This window comes from Solenopsis invicta, chromosome 2 (genome assembly GCF_016802725.1).
Source record: "Solenopsis invicta isolate M01_SB chromosome 2, UNIL_Sinv_3.0, whole genome shotgun sequence".
Lineage (NCBI taxonomy): Eukaryota > Metazoa > Arthropoda > Insecta > Hymenoptera > Formicidae > Solenopsis > Solenopsis invicta.
In genome coordinates, this window is record NC_052665.1 from 1,823,708 (window position 1) to 1,843,064 (window position 19,357).

Consider the following 19,357-nt stretch of genomic DNA (forward strand, 5'->3'; position numbering starts at 1 on the left):
AAAATATCTAAAAATTTAACTGGATACAAATCTGAAACTTATTTTATTGGATCATCAAAATAATTAGCAGGACGTTCAAGCTGATTGATGGAACGTTAAAATTTTTTTGCAGCATTGTTCATCATGTGTGAACATTCTTCATAATTACTTTTACGACCAACAAAATTATTTTCGGATCTGTATCTATTTAAATTTTTCGATATTTCAGCAAAACCGCTCTTTCCGTGTAGATTTTCTCCTCTACCTTTTACGCAACGCGATAATCAGCGGTCTTATTGTATATTTGAAGAGGAGAAATGACATTTCGCGCGGTTGGCCCCTCCTGCATAATTTCATTGAATCGACCCATTTAAAAATAGAGCCGTCGGCGCTTTCTCGCGCACGACGGGCTGATCGTTACATAAAGGACCACGGTCTCGACGAGACCATTTATTTGCTCCTCTCTCGACGCGGCGCATACAAACAACCCTTCACACCGGCGGCGCGCCGGCTTCCCTTTCTTTTTTCGCGTGTCCCGGCGAATATGTATTCCATATTATCCGGCGCGTCGAAACTCTCGCGCGCGGTCCAGAGAGGATTTCGCGAGGGTATTCGCGGTCGACGCGGAGGACGCCGAGTATTGATTAAGGGGGTTTGCCGGGAGGAATCTCTCTCTCGCCCCTCACGCGGGTAGGTCGTCGGGCGTCGTTCCTCGCCGTGAATGCACGGGGATGAATGGGGCACGGTGGGGAACGCACGCACCGGGTGCGTCTGCGCTCTACGCACCGCACGCAGTGCTCCGATGCGCTTCGTCCGAGCCGGGTGCCGGGTATCCACGGACGCGTTTGCCGGCCCGGGAGGACGGTGCAAACGGCACGCACGTGGTTGTTCTGTCGGCGAAGGTGCCGAACGGAAGGGAGGTGAGAGACCGAGCGGACGAGGAGGAATCGACGACGGCCTCCCCAGAGGAATCCCTCTGATGACGGTTGACACGCTCGACGCATTGTGTATCCACTGGGCCCACGGGTGTTTCGCTCTTTGAGAGGGACCCGCTGTACCGTGAGTAATCGCACGTTTTACATCTTCTTTAGTGGGGCTCGATTTTGGGGGGAGACAACTGCTGTAGCAACCCGAAAATTGATTCTATATTATATAGATTTGTCATTGCGCTTTTTTTTTTAGTTTTCATCGACTTTTTAGCAATGTGTCACGAGCATATGACACGTTATAATTTTTATTCAATATTGAGGAAACTTAAAGAAGATCGAGAAGAAATTTTTCGTATATAATTGTATACAATGTAATCATATAATTATATATAATTTTTTGTACTATATATAATTATATTTGTGTAATATATAGATTTTATATATATATATATATATTTATATATATATATATATATATATATATATAAACATATATATATATATATATATAAACATATATATATATATATATATGTATATGTATATGTATATATACATGTAGATATATACATTTATATTTATATATCTATATAATGGACATATTTAATATAAAATTATATATTAATTATATATGAAAAATTTATTCTTGAGTATAATCATTGCGACATTAAATCTGAAGACAGTGGAACTATTGCGTCTTTATGCGATTGTGATTCAGCATAATATTACCTGCATCTTGCTTCGTGTATAGAATATATTTTTTTAATCATCATGATTTTCCAGAAAAAGAGAGATAAGAAAGAAAGCCCATTTTAGGGGGAAGGTTTTTTTAACTTGAGTTATATTTGTAGAAAAAAGCAATTTGAATATTTTATAGGGTAACTTTGTTTTTAGGTTCATCACACGCTCTAAATTGATAATTTTATTATTCCCTGTATAACCGTCTCTTGTGTATTGTATCTATTTCTGAATAAAGTTCCCTTTGTATTCTCTAAAAGCTTCGCAATTTATTATGCTCTGTACATAATAGAATTTTTGCTAAGCTTTTGCCTGTAAGATTTTATAATAATTACAAAATTTGTGTTGAATTTAATTACATATATCGAATGTCCCATACAGACCTACATAAATTTTTGTGTTAATTTGTCACAAGATAAATAGAAAGTAACATAAATATTATATTGTATAAAATATTATTAAATATTGTTAAATATTAAATATTATATTATATAAAATTTTAACACAAAAAATGTGACATTTTGAAAACATTTGAAAATAGAATTTGGAAACGTATTTCTAGAGTAAAATTAATATTTATAATATGTTGGCATGTACATTTATAATATTTCAGAATTTACATTTCAAAACTAAATTATTTTTATATTCGTTAAATAAATATAAATAGTATTATTTAAAGAAACATTAAAAAATATTGAATATCAATTTAATATAAAATATTCAAATAAACAAAATTGTATTGTTTTATTAATATTTGGACATGTTAAAAATTCAACACAAAAAATTTTGACAAGGGCCGGTTGCAATGTAAGTACAAAATATTTTTTACTGTGGCGAGTGATGAAACCCTCGGTGGGAACATTTATCGATATTTCGCAACATATGCGGCTAATGTTACAGACGCAGGCAGGGACCTTTTTTTCTGTAAGGATCTAGACGGCATCCCGTGCCACGTCCTGGCTCGTTGCTATCCCGTGCGTTTCCGTGCGAGCGCCGCGCGTACAATAGCGGTCTGTCGGAGTCGGTTCGCGAGCGCGACGTGGTAGGGGCACAGATCTGCCGACGATATCTCCCTCTTTCCTTCGCCGGCTCGCTCTCCTATAGCGCCGGCATCGAAGGGCTGCAGTCGTGATCGGTTGATCGGCGTGTACGGGTCGTCGCCGGTCGGAGCACTAAGTGGTCCATTATATTTGATTTATTAATTGGATGAGAGGGCGATAGACAAAGAGAGGACAGAGTCTCGGCGCGGCGAACTCGCGATAACCGAGAAATTTTGCGCGAACGAGCGACTACGACGAGCGATGTTCCTCGCGAGCATTCCTCAGGTAAGCAGTTGATTAATTTTACGATCGCGCGAAATATCGATTGCGTTATTTGCGACGCCAGAGGGGAGTCTATTTATTGACATTTGACAAGTGCGCCCGGTATTTATTCTCGTGATAAGCGCGTGTCATCGGGATGATAATGGCTTTTAATGGATGCTTTTTAAAGAAGCGATCGTCGACGTAAGGAAGAGACTCGCAGGAACGAGGATTTTTAATAACTTTCGGTGATACACTGCTATTTTTGGAATGTAGGTCAGACTTTGATGAATCGCGAGATTTAAGTTTGGAAAATATTTGCTGATTCAATCAAATGTTTCACTACGAGCTTGATGAATTATTGGAGGAACGTCGGTAAATATATCAGAGAAGATGATTTCAAAATTTGCGCGTCATCAGAATGCTTCTTGTATATCGCCACGTGTTTAATAATGTATTACGTTGTATTATTGAGAGGCATCCCAAAGTTAATTTTGACATGATTACCGACGACGTCACTATTGTTATGTAAACAAAATGCTATACTTGTTACTAATTTGATACGCGAATTATTTCATATAAATTTAAAAAATATACCCCCTCTATTAAATTATTGTATTTAATGTATATGCAAGAAATTGCTATATCCGCATGTTCCACTTACACATGCATTGAGGTTTCGCTAGAAAATAAAACATTTCTCAATTACGCGAGAATAATTGATAAGTGACAGAAGTTGATTCTGTTGGCAAAGTATATTTTAATTAAATTAAATATAAATTAAATATTTTAATTAAATTAAATTTTCATTAAACTGTCGGTAGGCGTGACAAAAGACAGATTGCAACATGATTTGTGTCAAGATATACCTGTACCTATGACGTGCACTTTGATGTATAAAGACGGAGAGGGTATGATGTGCATGCATTTTTCAAATAATAACTTTCATCATACGTTTCTTATTTTGAAAACGAGAACTGCAAACTGTTTACTCGCGACCTTATCAACTGTTTGAGAAAGCGAGGGTCGATATGCCTCATTAATTTTTAACGAGTGTGTGCATTGTTACACGCGCTTACATATCATCTTCTAGAGAGCTAATTACTTCGAATATAACGTTCATTATTCATCGCAGTCAGTTTATCACTCCAGGAATAGAAGTGGAAATAATGGTCTGTGACATGTGTATTCAGATGTTGTTCGAAATGCATAGCTGAAAAAAAATCAGGTTCTCCATAGACATTGTAGATGCGTTCTCTTGATTATGGAGCCTTAATCAAAATTAAAAAGTGATTGTTTATCTAAACTTCTCGATCTTCAACACTAAATTCTTTGGCAATTAAAGCTGAAGTTAAATACCTGTTAAAAGGACCGCTCGATTTTTATGAATTTTTTTGGAAAAGAGAGACTTAATTCATTAAAGCTTTGCTGATAAATAAGTAATTGTCTGCAACTGTTGATGCCTCGATATTAAAACTTTCATTTTTTTAAAAAAAGAGTAATCATTACAAATCAAAAAAAGGTCAAGATTTGTGAGTTTTTTATATTTTTTTATTTGTTTTCAGTTTTTAAACTTAATTTGCTAAATCTTTGCTGATAAATAATTGCGTGTAACCGTTAATGCCGATGTTAAAATTTTTATTCTTTCGAGAGTAATCATCATAACTCAGAAAAAAGGTTGCGATTTGTGGATACTTCGTACTATTAAAATCTCCGTTAATTAATCCTCGCGATTGCGAAGTTTCACGAGAAGAGTAGTCTTCTTCTACCGATCGCGTCTTCCATACGGTTCTCTCTCTTTCTCACGACACTTTGACGAATGACTGGCGGGCTCTCTCGCAGAACGAAGTTTAAATGACATATCTCAGTGTGTGCGCACCGCGACATGAAGTCATTAAAGAATTTCTAAGGCGTCGGGCAACGGCCTGCCTCTACGAAGCTCATTATCCGAACATTACAACTGAGAGTACATCTACTATTGTACCTCATGTGTACGCACGTTGCGAATCGTCTCCGTCGTCCTCTCGCCGCAATTAAGCATGCCCTTAAAATGCGCTCGTTCCTGAGAAATTAGACATCTAACAGCAACAGTGATTAATGCTAATAACAAACACTTGTCAATTAACGCCGTCATTAAATTATGAAATAAATCTAAGGACCAATTTAAAAAATCATTGAAAAAATAATTGATCGAAATTTTTGGGAACAGGACGGTGAATTATATTTATTGTACAAAGTATTGTTATTGGCGCCTCTAAAGTTCAGCACGTGGAAAATTCTTATGAGCGAATAAGGAAGCCTCGTTTTTCATTTGCGAAACGCTCGTTGCTGCGAATCCGCTAAAGTGCATTACGCGCGGTCATTATTTCTCGTAACAGCTGGTAATAACATTACTAAGTGTGAAGACCGATCGACGTGACGGCGATAATGCCGAACGCGCGAATCGTGCCAGACATGTTCATTCGTATGTACAATTTTAAAATCGTTTCCCGGAAGATATTTGTGTATGTGCATATGCGCACCGTGGACATGACGCGCATCAGCAGTTTTACTAACTTTGCACATCGTATCGCTACAGATTGTCGTAACCTATTTAAAAAAAGAAAAATGTGCTTTGCTCTTATCACAAAATGTAAAGTTTAACTATTTTTTCCTACAAAATACCCGCACACGGAAAAAAATCATTCCACAGTTAAAAAAAACGATTATTCAGTTTATTTTTTCTTCCTTTTAACGGTAATCTTTAACAATAAACATTTTCTTGTGTCTTAAAATATATTTATCACATATTTTAGAACAACTTATCATGTAAAAGAAAAAATGTATTCTTTGGAAAAAAAAATTAGAAAATTTTATCGAGAGAGAGAGAGAGAGAGAGAGAGGTCACAATATTAAAAAAATAGTATTAAATGTTAATATTAAATTAAAAGTAATATATTCTTTTCTATACATTTATAAACAAGAATTTATATACTGAATTTATAAACAATGAGAGTGTATATTCTGGCTTATGAAACACAATGATTGTTAAAAAGAATATATTAATTACAATTTGATAATGTTTAATACAATTTTTAACTCTTAATTTAATGCTGTCGCGTTTCGCCGTTACACTGAATGGATTACACTAAAATTTATATTTTTTTATTTATATAAGATGTATATTAGTATCATATTTATTTTTTAAGTAAATAATTTTCTTTTTAAGATAAAATGAACAAATATGTTTTATAATCTTGCTTATATACAATTTGATGTTTTTTAAAAATTCTTAACTTTCATCAAAATACCTTTTTTTTATATTTTTGTTTAAATATATATTATAATAATTATAATAATCATTTAACGAATACAATATGATTGTTTTGATAGCATCAAAAAATTTTAATTGTTGGAAAATATTATTTTTTGTCCCGGATAGTTTTTTCTCAACTCATGAAGATTAGTAAATAAAGAGAATATATTTTTCTTAATAAAAATATACAACATTTTTTCATGTAAGTAAATTCTGTCTGTTTAATGCTGTCATCTCATTTTAATATTAAACATTTTTAAAATAAGGATATTCTCAAGAAAAGGAATGTTCTTTTTGCAAGTAAATAAAATGTTTGTTTTAACTTAATATTCTCTTGATTAAAATAGTAAACATATCAGGATTCAGAATTCATTTTGAATGATGAATTTGTGATTCGCGAATGTATGAACTTAAAACGATAGATATTTAAAACAAGTAGTATTCAAAGTATGTTTTCTTTTCTTTGCATGCCTACATTAGAAAGCTCGCGAAACAAACTCTTAAACTGCACGGTGCTTCAGATTAATCTTTACGGCTTCGGCATTAGAAACGCTTACGATGCCTCAATAACGCGCGAATGCCGATGTTTTTTCTTCGTCACTGAATGTGGTACTCTCCATTCGACGTGCGCAAAGTCGCGAATTTATTGAGCTGTCAGTCATCGGACGATTTACGATGAGATTAATGAATGCAAGGCTCTATCGCCAATCCACACCACGTCCACCTGGAGGTTTTATTTATGTATCTTATCCTACAATTTGGTGAAAATTACAAATTTAGAATAAAACACTTCATTATAACTTCATCGATTAACATCTAATGAATTTGCTCACTTTCGTAATTTTCACCCAAGTCGCGTGATACGCAAGCTCAATCCCCCCGATCGCAACAGTAGACAAGCGGTGGCGGCGGCATGGCGATAAGTCGCGAGGAAGATCTTCAGTCGACCGCGACGCGCGCGCGAGCCGCACGACGCGCGAAAATAAGAGCGTGGCGTTCCTCCCCGTGCTTTCTCTCGCAAGGCGTCGATGACTTCCACGTCGCTATCGCGGCGACTTATGGTAATCCGGCGGACTTTCGACGCCGACGGCGCAACACGTCGAATTTCGTTTCCCGCCGCGCAGAACGGCGCGCGAAATGCCCGGTGCACCGGCGGTCGCGCTGCACCGCGCCTGCCTGCCTACCTGCCTGCCTTCTCCGTGGTTGCCTGGAACGTCATGCCTTGCGACGTACGTATGTACAAACACTCCTACGCGCGATGGTCACGCTCCAAAACGACCACTTATTACCTCAATCTTATTACCGCTAACGGCGCATTACCGCGCCTCGAGAATCGTTTCTTTTAATCTGCCGTGGACTGCCGGGCGGCTCTCGCGGAACGCGCGCGCCGAGAGGGATCACCGAGCATCGCGTCTGAAAATACACCCGCTCCTTCCGAGAGCCGACTTCCCGTTCGCACTCGCGGCGATCGCGATTCGCAAGAGCGCAGCTGGCCACCCGCTTTGTTAGCGCAATAATCGGAGCGTAAAACACCTTGTCGCCGCCCGCTCGACTCGCTCGATGACATTTAATTTTCCTCGACCGTACACATTTCATAAATAAGCAAATTGCAGGCTAAACGATTCTCCGTGCCACCGCGCGCCGCCGCTGCCGCCGTCGTGTCCTCCGGCAAATTTCGCGAGAGACGCCACGAACGCGCAACGGCATGTTCGGTCGTTGAAAATATTGTGCAGGAAATTCGCCAGTACCGGCACTTTCTTTTGTTTTTGAATAATATTAGAAGTATAATATTTGGAATCCCCGACGGATCGTAAGGTTCTTACGATCTACTAAATAGCCTCGACCTGGCACAACTAAGCTAGAGCACTGTTACAATAGACCTAGGTCGCGGTGACGCACTGGCGGCTGTTCGCTACGGTCCTCTTCCTTTTATTATTATTATTATTATTATATTTGGAATATAAACTAGAAAATGTCTTTTATCAAGTAATTTTATAATACTATTTTGTATTTTGTAATAATTAATGTTTTGCACCATAATCCAAAAAGAACGTTTGAGAAAGTGGGCCTGAAAAACTGGCAGCTTACATAATAATAGCAAAATTCTGACAAGGTGTGATAGGGAAGAAGTTAACTGTAAGATAAATTGATAATCTACATAATAAAAGATATTTTTATATAGTAAGCAACAAAGTTTATAAAATTAAAAGACCAGAATTGAACCTTCTTACTTATAAAGTAGGAAGGTTCAATTCTGGTCTTTCAATTTTATCAATTTTGTGGAACTTTATTAGATCTGTTGCGTCCGACGCATTATTTTTCCTACTTTGAAGTAGTAAAAAAAATTTAAAAAAGTTTATGAAATGTCTATCAACATTATAATTGAAGATTTCGTAGTTATAATCTATTTTCACAGAGAGGTAGTCCGCTTTACGCTTGCACAGTGGTTTTATGTTTCGACTCACGTTACGAGAAAAATATGAAAGAGAAAATTATAAACAAAACAGTTTTAGGAAGCAACAGACGTAAAATGACCTAATGTCAACAATACACTCACTATTGTTTTAACTGTGCAATTTGCAAGAGAAAATCATGCAAATTTTATTTTTGTTTCTCAAGATTTCGTTTTTAGCATATTTTACATGGAAAAAAGCTATGTGTGTACAAAACATTGGTTTTTATCAGTATTAATACAGTACAATGTGTAATTTCCGAGAAATACGGGGGTGCCGCTTTAGGAGGGATGGGTCAGTACTGGCGACTTTCCTCTATTATTCGCAGACCGGACGCGCTGCGTGTTTGAGCAGCTCGCGGCGATATCTTAATGAAAAATCGACAAATCCATTTCATACGCACAAACATCCGTGTCATTTCAGGCACGTCAGGATGTTGTCGAGACGCGGGCAAAAGAAGAAATAGAGACGCTTCATTAATCTTTTCTCGTGAACATAAGATTCCCTGCAACGGCACGATGACACATTCATCATGCGTTAAGTGCCACGTGCGTGAGCTAGGCTGTACGAGCGGCAATTATGATTAAAGGCCGTGAAAGTTGGCGTTACGGTTGTATGCATACGAATTCTACCTCTCTTATCGATCAGAGCTCCCTCGCTCGTCTTTCCCTCGTCTCGAGCATGCGACGCGACGCGCGCCGCGCGGCTTCACCCTTCACATCTTAGCTTTCCCGCGTCCCTCCCCGAGTACGGGGAAATCTCTGCTCTCCGTCCAGGTATTCTCTAATTGACTTTGTAGGACAAACGGATGAAACTCGCAACTCGCGACAGTGTTTTTTAGTGGGTTGGACAAACCAGCCGTATAGCGCGCTCCACGAGAACGGTAATTGGGCGGGCACGCTCTGTTTGTGCGCTTTAATTAGCCCCGCGCTCTACCGCCGACTGTATTTTTACACATTCGTTTCATCTCTTTTCCCCGATTGCTGTCGAAACGAAAAGTTCCGCGAGCACGATAATAATTTTCGAGAGGCGTTATCCGTCTTATCGGATAACGTCGTCTTTATCTCCTAGAGTGTTTCCTAACGAATGCAAATACCTGCTTTGGATACGATGAAATGCCCATCCATCTAAAGTATCTTTTGAAAAATTTACGATTACCGGAGATTTTGTGAAAGTTTGATAAGATACGAGAATTGATGACAAATGCGCCAGCAATGCATAGCTGCAGAGGCAGTTTTATTCTGAACATGCGAGTAAAAAAATCTACAGGTACAAAAATTCTTGAAATTTATAGCTGATTATCAGTATTCGAAAGTACAAAAGAAAAAATGTTGACGCAATCCGGCTCGACTAGTATATTCATTAACGTTCGCTACGTTAATTTCAGAAATACCTCGCAAAGACGAAGAATCCTCACCTAATTAAACCGACACAAGCAATTCCGCGTAAAGTAATACTTTCTATTTGAGCAGGAAAAGTAGAATTAATTGCAGAATTAATGAACAATTTTGTTGACGCTGCACACATTTCGCTTAGGATGTATCCAACTCGACGCTTCAAGCTAGAAATAATTAAACGGTGTTAAACATGAATAAGATTTTGATATCTGATTGATTCTTTTGATTTGATTGATTCTTTTTCCATAAAGCTTTATAAATAAGCTTTATTAAATAAAATTCATTAGATGTAATAATAAATAAATTTAGTAAAGTAATAAGTAAATTTAAAGTTAAACTTTATGAACTTTTTAATAACAATTTTATTAAAGGAAATGTAATTGCCGATTTTGATTCTTAGAGCGGCAAATAAAAACAACATGTTTTCTATAGTTTTTGAACTGCTGAATCTACTTCTGACCTTTAAAAATTTAATTTGTCAAAAAATCAACAATAAAGATTAAAAATATTATAGTTGCCATCAATAATGTCTTTACTTTTAGATTTTTTTTTATTTTTTTTTGTCAAGTAGAACATAAATAATTAGAGAACTATTAGAGATGAAAGTTTTATTAGCAGTAAACGCGAATTAATATGTAAAGCCCAACAGTAATAAATAATTTACAGATATTTAACAGCTTCATATGCTGACTTTAATACTTTCTCGACAAATTAAGAAATGTTAAAGATTTAGTATCAGATTCATCAGCTAAAAATTACAAAGAAACGTATTGTTTTATTTTCCGCTCTGGAGGCCAAAATTGGCACATTTTATTCATTACCATCTATTCTTTAATTAACTGACTTTATTAAATTAATTAAGAAGCTTTATTAAATATAGTTTATTAAATGTAGTCGTAAATTAATTAAGCTTAATAAAGCAATAAATAAATTTGAAAATATATTAATATAAATTTATTGCATATAAATAAAATTATAAAATCAAAGTTCTTCAAAAATATGAGATTAGACAATACTCTTTAAATATAAGAAAAGAATACTTATATTCAGGTGCAAAAATTTACGTCAAATTATGTTTCGCTTTTGCCGCAATTTTCTTCAATTTTATTTGACAAATATGAGACAAGTTTTTTGCATTAATCTAGTAATTAAATGAAAACCGAATGGCGTAACCCAATTTACGTAGATACATATTATTTTATATTTCAACAAAAATCGTGTTTTCTGTATGCCAATTATATAACGAGTATATCACACCAAAAACTTGTTTATGGCATATAACATTTGATACGCTACTTTCTTGAACTTTTAACTTTTTTCAGCCAGAGGGAAAAAGAAATGCATGTAAACGAGACGATATAACTTTCGCATAAAATACATAATAACGCTATATAGCTGTACTGAATTTTTGCAACCTGACGGACACGATGATACCGCTTTTTCTCTTTGTGATGCGGGTGACCGCGACTTTATCGGCTCCTTTTAAGGAACATTTTATGACGGCACGTTCTCGCGGAACGACCACCTACACACAACGTTGAACCACTCTTTGTAAAAAGTAAAACGACTAGAGAAACGCGTCTGAGAGCTGACCCAGCAAATCTTTCTCTTTCCGTCTAATTTCGCAGTTGTCCGCGGATGAAAACATGCCAGAATTGTAATCCGATAAAGTAATTGGTAAACAGTTTGTTTAAAACGCAAACGTAATAATGATATGATGATGCTGTACCTCATGATAAAATATTACTGTTGATTCGATAAAGAATTAGCTTCCTGATGCCAGCTAAAGAAAACGGGAATTGTAAATCCGCCTAAAGTAATTAGTAAACAGCTTATTTAAAACGCAAACGTAATAATGATGCTGTGCCTCGTGATAAAATATTACTGTTGATTTGATAAAGAATTAGCTGCCTGATGCCAGCTAAAGAAAACGGGAATTACCAGCGGCTTCTGTTGCTAGCAGAGCCGTTCGAAAAAATAATGAATCGTTAATCTAACATTTGTAGACAAGACTGTTTGGCGAGACTTGATTAAGATCAACTGTTGAACGCGGGCAGATGGACGATTAATGCTCGCAGCGCGCAGCGAACATTACCTCGGTGAATCCACCGTTCGTGCTGGATCCACTCTACAGCGTGCGGTCCGCGAGATTGTTGTTCGCGAGGACCGTCGCGCCGTCGTCGGGCGATTGTCGCGCGACATCCGTGCGTTACACGTGTCTCCTCGTAATGAGCAGAACGCCCACGCACTCGCGTTACGAGCCGGACGGACGTGCGATGATGAACGCCCGGCTTTCGCCACGCGGTTAATCCCGCGCGGTTATGTACGTATGCGCGCGTTGAGATCTCTAATGCTGATCCAATTCGCCGCTCATCCTCCGATTAGGCTCGATTGTTGGCCGGTCGTTGATCTCGGACACGGACTTTGGCGCATAATGCGCTTCGATTTTTTTTCCGCTAATCGATTTTAATGAACCGTGCCGTGTTTATCGTTCGGTTGACTTCCTTTCCTCGCGATTTGATCTTCAAATCAGTTGTCGTTCTTTGTACTTTGACCCGGTTGAAATATGAGCGTCTGACAGTGTTTAAAAAACTTTTTAAATTACATCAGTTTATAAGGTTTCGTTTCGTGCAAGAGTATACGAAAATTGTCTCTAAAGTAATTTTCGACGTTGAGTCCAAACGTTGAGTCTACTATTAAAATATTTCCATCAGGTTTAACTTTTGAGAGATAAGAAAAGACATTTTTTTTCCGTGTAACGAAGTTTTATTGGAATTAGAAAGCAAATCATGAAAGTGTTGAACGTATTTTTTTTAATACGAAAAAGTTTTGTAAATAAATTTTAATGATTTTTGTAATTATTCAGCCTTTCTTTTTCATAATGTACTTTCTACAGGAAATAGTTCAGATTAGTCTTACACAATCTCTTCAACACTTTTTGTGCTGTAATATAAAGTAAAACAAATCTGCGCGATATTTTTATAAACAAACGATGATAATTCTACTACTTATCAAACGGTGCTAGGGTATCTTAACAATTCAACTTGATGGAATTTTTCTGGCGATAAATTCTTCGAACTAAGCTCCAAAAAAAAGTTGTTTCTTCTTATACTGAAATTAATGTAATAATTATAAGCTAGAATTATTTTTGATATTTTTGATGTTGATCTTGATTAGCTGAATGATGTTGACTGATTGAATAATATTTTCGTTTAAGCGAGAACATTATATGCTATTATATCATCGCATACTGCATAGAAAAGGCACGACTGGCACACACGTAACTGAAATGAAACTTTTAAATGCTAACTGAGAATATGTTAGTAAATATTTCTCGCGTTTCGCGCAGATTATGCGCAATATGCGTCAATTAAAGTAATCTTGATCTCATCGCGCTGTCTAAAACGAACGATATACTTTTTATCGTAATAAACTCTACAAAGCGTTATTATTCGTATCGCGCGCTTAATTTCATTTAAACGAGAAGCAGCGAACGGCTGCTCACGGAGATTGGCATCGCGATTTTTGAACGTAGGCGTGAAGTAGCGCTATATTTAATAACTGTGCAATTACGTCCAGCTGTTGGATATTGACAGAGCGGCGTAACCGCATCTACAAATTAATACGGAGATCGAAAACGTATAAAGTGACGGAGTTATGTCATCCCGTGGGCGAGCGTTACGTTATCCGGCGAAAAATAAAAGCTTGACTAACGATGCTCGCGGTGTTTTTGTCGCCGTTTCTTTCGAGCAGCGAGAGAAGAGCCTTGTAATCCAATCGAATGATCTTAGCTAGATTGCCTGCGTTCAGCAGAAAAGTCATTCTTTGCAATTGTTGTAAGATACTTTAATACGATTGCACTTTTGTGAAAGAAGCGTTGTTATTTGAAGGTTGTTTTAAATTTTTATAATTTGAAACTTCTTTGCCAAAACAAAATTTAGTAATAAAAGATGTTTCAACTTTAAACATTTTAATGTTTTAGATCGAAACACTTAAGACTAAAATATTTTTAAGTATTATATTTAAAGAATCGAGGTAAGAAATAAACTTTTACTATTTTAAAATTAAACACTTCTTTTATGAGTCTGATCCTCTCCAAACAGACTATTTATATTTAATGAACGTTTAAAAAACGTTTGACCGATATGTTTTTGTGATTTATAAAAATGTTAATTAAACGGTTTTAACGTTTATTAAAACATTGAAATGTCTCGCATAAAACCGATATAACCAGTACAAAGATATTAAATTATATGCAAGGTCTTATAAGAGGTCTTATAATATTTTTATAAAATTTATTAAAAAATTTTAAAAATATAGGAAATTTTTTTTTTAAATATAAATTAAAAAAATTAAATTAAAAAAATATAAATTAAAAAAATTAAATTAAAAAAATAAGCGTTCCTATATTTTAAAAAAATATAGGAACGCTCATTTTTTTAATTTAAATGTTTAAAATTGATTTTTAAAATTTAGTAAATGTATTTTTAAATCTAACTGTGTTGCTTCGGTCGGATCTAAATTAATCATGTTAAAGAATCTTACAACTGTTAAGCTGCTTTTTCTGCTGAACGCAACCATTATTATCACGAAATCTGTCTACGATGTTATGTCCATCGCAAGAAATAAACTGGAGTAAAATACATTTGGATTTCATTTTGGTGATCGTGTAACGAACGTATCGTCTTACAATCTCTTCGAAACTCGATTCGCAAGTCAATCGTGCAGCCGTAAAATGTTTAGTCGTTTAGTAGTTGCACAGTATACCGTGTTCATGAATGACGTCTTTGAGGGCTCCGGTCAAGCCGACATGCAAACCATTCTCTACCGTTCGTAAGTTTTGCAACCCGAAATTAGCGTGTACCAAGGCACGCTGCAAGAAGACGAACTCGTCCGAATCTGGCAGCGGGCTTATTCCGAGTACGGGCGTACGAATCTTTAGTCAAGGATAACCATGTGTACGTTGCGTTTCCTTGCTAGTTCGTGCTTACAAACAGCGTTCGACTTAAGAAACTCGAGATGCTCAGCGTCTCGTAACGTATACCGCTACACACGGCCTCTCTTTCTCTTTCTCTCTTCTCTCAGCAGCCTCACGTTGTACGCCGTATATAGGGATCTTACGCGGTGCTTTCTCGTGTTCGTTCATTTTCGCGCGATTACGTAAATCTGATTGTTACAGCGGAATCGAGGCGTTCCGGGAGGAGCGCTAATGAAGACTTTAAATCGAAACCATGCTCCAAGTAGATTCGTAAAGATCCTCGAATTCTCCTTTCGAAAGCGGACGTAATTTCACGTGATTACTACTTAGCTACTTGAGAAATATCACGCGCGCTTTCTGCGTGATTTACAACACCTTCATTCATGCCGGCCAATGTCGACGGTGTCCATCGAAAGCATCGCTTTTCTCCTCGATGCATCAATACTTTCGCTGTTACTAGAACGCGAGAACAATTTTAATTACTTGGATGATTTTTGAAAAAATTCCGAAAACCAAAATTGGAGTATGTAATAAACGTACGTAGGAAAAAATTAGTGTCAAATCAACAAAATCATTGTCTTGCATATATGTATAATAAGCAAGAATGTAAAATACTCTTTAAAGAATTTGATAATCTTAGTTTCAGCGAAATATTATATTTTTATTTCAATATTATAGTTATCTAAAGAGCACAATATTGATTTTATAATAATAAGATCAATGAAGTAAAAAATGCCAATAAGAGCCAACAAAAGATAATCGTGTGTGTGTATATAAATTTATTAAATCCAGAAATTAAGGCAAATGTTTCGACCCTAGTTTTGGGTCATCCTCAGTATCAAAAGAATTAAATTACAAAGAAAGAATGCGTCATGAATGGAAAGTGGAAATTGTTGTTTCGTCAATTGATAAAACAATTGTAAAATTGGACACATCGAATAAATAGATCAATATAATAATTAATATAATTATACAATAATAATAGTATTAAAAAAATTGTAACACTTGGTTTGAAAATATATTATTATTTTCATTTTTTTCTGATATTTTTTTTTCTCTTAACTCATGAAAATTATTGAATAAAGAAGAATATATTTATGAAATATATTCTAAGTATACTGAATTTTTACTAAATATATTCTAAATATATTAAATATATAAAATTTTTACTAAATGTAAATTTTTACTAAATTTTTTCTGTAAGCAAGTTGTATCTATTTAAAATGTTATTAATTCTTTGAAGATTTTATATTCTTACTTACCTATATACGAGACAATGATTGATTTGATACTCATTTTTTTCTATGTATGTAACAAACATCTGCTGTAACAAATTGCTGACGTATCATAATTTTTCCTGTCTCTCGTGCGAATAGATGTCTAGGTCGGAGATTAATTAAAGCGATCTTGAGTTTGACGTCGACGTTCACCCTATCAAACACGATCATAATGAAAACACTATTAATCGCGGAAACGGCGGATTGATTCATCGCGATTTATAGAAACGTCTAGGTGATATATGTGAGAGGGTATTTTGCGCCCACGTGCGCGCATATGCCGAGATTGCCGAGCGCGAGCATCGAGAGCTCAGCGACAATTTCATCTGCCGATGGAACACTCCGCGAGTTTCACCGGTTTCGCAAACTTGTCGCTCTCCGTCATTCGTCTCTCGCTAGAAGTTTCGATAAGAAAGTCGCCTCTCTTCGCGCGAGTGAGTTCTTAATACCCAATGAATCTGAGAAACACGCGTACGTGTTGACGCGGTAATATATTACGTTGCGGTAATAGAGTCAGCCGCGCGAAGATATCGATGTATCGACGTCGAAGGACGCTCGTAGGTTTGTCCGTGAACATTACGTTGGGCGGTGATTTCTTTCTCGCCTCGGAGAAACATATAATTCTAGAAATCAGCATTTTGACATTGGTGACTGACGAGATCAATAATTAAAGTCTCCGTTCTTTCTCGTGTCTGTTTTTTTTTTAATTAAATATGGATTTCAATTTTAACATACATTGTAACGTACATTATAGTTATAATATATTTTAAATAACAAAATAGCCTCGAAAACAGATTTTAGTGCTCAAATAATAATTTCCTAGGTGAATTTATACTGCACATTTACAAGTGCCCCCAAATTACGTGCTGCATGCTTGTCGGACTTAAACTTATATTATAGTTTCATAGATTATACTTATAATTATGACGTAAGTCGGATTTTCTTCGTAAGGAGGTTTTATCAATTTTGTTAATATATAAATATAACAATTTTTACGTTAATGAATTTGTTTTTCTTTTTGTTTTTGGAGTTTGGAATGTCTCTTTGTTCCTAATTTTGTTCCTAATTTTGTTCCTAATTATAACTTTTTTTTTAATAGATAGTATAGATACAATATAATTATTAAAAGTAAAATATGTAATTTTTTAATATTGTTATTATTATTATTATATAAATTATACGAAATTCTCTTGTTTCAAAATCATTTAACACTTCTTCAATACTTTACATGACAATAAAAAATTTACTCATAGTCAACAGCAAATTTGTATTTTTTTATAGTTAAAAATGAAAATACGAATAAAATACGAATATTTCTTTCCTCCTCCTTTACGTGGTTGTAATACTAATTTTATCGTAATAAATAATTTTATCGTAAAATACATGATCATGCGAACGCGTAATTGGAGGCAATACCGTATCGTAACGAAAGAAATGTTACTTCTTACTGCAAGAAGATAGGAGGCACCTAATTAATTATTGGTGCGTGAGTGTTGATTCTCGTCCCGAGATGATACATTTTCCTCGGAAGCGAGAAACAACGCTAACCCCATTTTTAAAACGCTACGTACCTACACTACTTCGTCAGAACCCAAAATGATATTTACTTCATCGCGTAGCCTTTGTAAGTTGGTAGACGGTTCGTGCTCGATACTCGCTGTTCAGATTTCTTTAATCACTCGACCTCTCGTATTCCATTATGAATACAAGAAGTATACATTATACTCTCTCATAAAATCAAAGCACGCGATAATATTACAGCGCAGAGGCAATTACCAACAAGCAAGTTTGTTTGCGCACGTACATTCTTTATATCTCTTCGTGAAAAGTATAAATTTTAAGAATTTTCTAACCCAATCCTGATGCAATGTATATTTACCTTTCGAATTTTAACTTTGCGTTTGACCTTCAGTTGCACATAAAGAGATATTTTTCCATTCTCATCTCGAGTCTTGAATTTATAGCTTCAGCGATAACAGCGGACAAGATACTTAAAAGAGGGCCCTTTATTCAACGAGAAAGAAACTCCGTCGTTTCGTGAGGGACGGCTTCTCAGAGAAATCGCAAAGGATTCTTTTCGTGCGCATAAGTGCGCACTCATGTTTATCTATATCTCTCGAGTGTCTTATTCTTCTTCTATTTTCGACGAAGAGATTCACGTTGCGTCTTATCATCGCGCTCTCGCTTTCGATTAGCTTTCTCGGCGCGCATACATTTTTCGAAAGCGACACTCCGTCCCGCGATAACGGTAATCTTTTTCTGCTTCGCAGGCGGCAATTGATCGCGCGGCGGACGTCTCTGCACAACATCGTCCTTGAATAGCCTGAGAACTGTCGAAGAAAGTGAAGTGGGTCCTGAAAGAGGACCCAGGTAGAGCGAGGAGAGAAGCGTCGAGGGAAGATCCGGCGCCGCGCGCCGGAAACGCCGGCAGGAGCAGCCTCAGAATGTCGTACGCCAACCGATTCCCGTCTTCCCAGCACACCCGGTATCGCAGTAGCTGGGGACCGTCCTCGGTTTCTGTCTTCAATCGCGCTGACGTGCCGCGACCCTCGCCGGAAGAGGAAGAGTTTGAGTTCTATCACGAGCGACTGCACTCGGCGCAGAGCCGCCAGCTGATACCACTTCAGGAGGACTTGGCCGATTGGATCAACAAGACGATAAGTGAGTACCTCGTTTGTTAGACATTCACAAAAATTCTGTAATTCTTAACGAGAGTATCAATGTCACTGCGCAAATATATTGTATTCTTGGCGAACAAAAGTAAAAGTTAATTAAAAATTGTAATTTATTTTAATTTATCGAAATTCGCGTTTTAGAGTTCCGTAGTATTTCTATTTAAATGGATTGAAATACGAAATGCGTTATTCATCATTTTGATTTCGAATGGATTGATGTTCCCATTACATTATTTTTGAATTTAAATGAATCCGAAAAATCGAAAGCGCGAATTCGAAAATGTAGAAATGAATTTATTTCCATTTTAATTCATTTTCGTTTACTGAGATCCCAG

At 36.2% G+C, this 19,357-nt stretch overlaps 1 protein-coding gene across 4 annotated transcripts in view; it reads left to right on the forward strand.

Annotated features, from left to right (window-relative positions):
- The first annotated feature begins 760 nt into the window (after positions 1-760).
- LOC105196452 (growth arrest-specific protein 2) overlaps positions 761-19,357 on the forward strand; it is a 38,431-nt gene continuing 19,834 nt past the window's right edge. For 2 of the 4 annotated variants that reach the window (XM_011162399.3, XM_011162400.3), the window contains exons 1-2: positions 2,756-2,971; positions 18,618-19,008. In XM_011162399.3, coding sequence (XP_011160701.2) covers positions 18,792-19,008 — 217 coding nt within the window. In that variant the 5' untranslated portion in view covers positions 2,756-2,971; positions 18,618-18,791. Of the gene's footprint in view, positions 1,039-2,755; positions 2,972-7,269; positions 7,472-18,617; positions 19,009-19,357 lie in introns of those variants that run through there. The other 2 variants (XM_026135352.2, XM_039459628.1) reach the window with 2 other exon arrangements.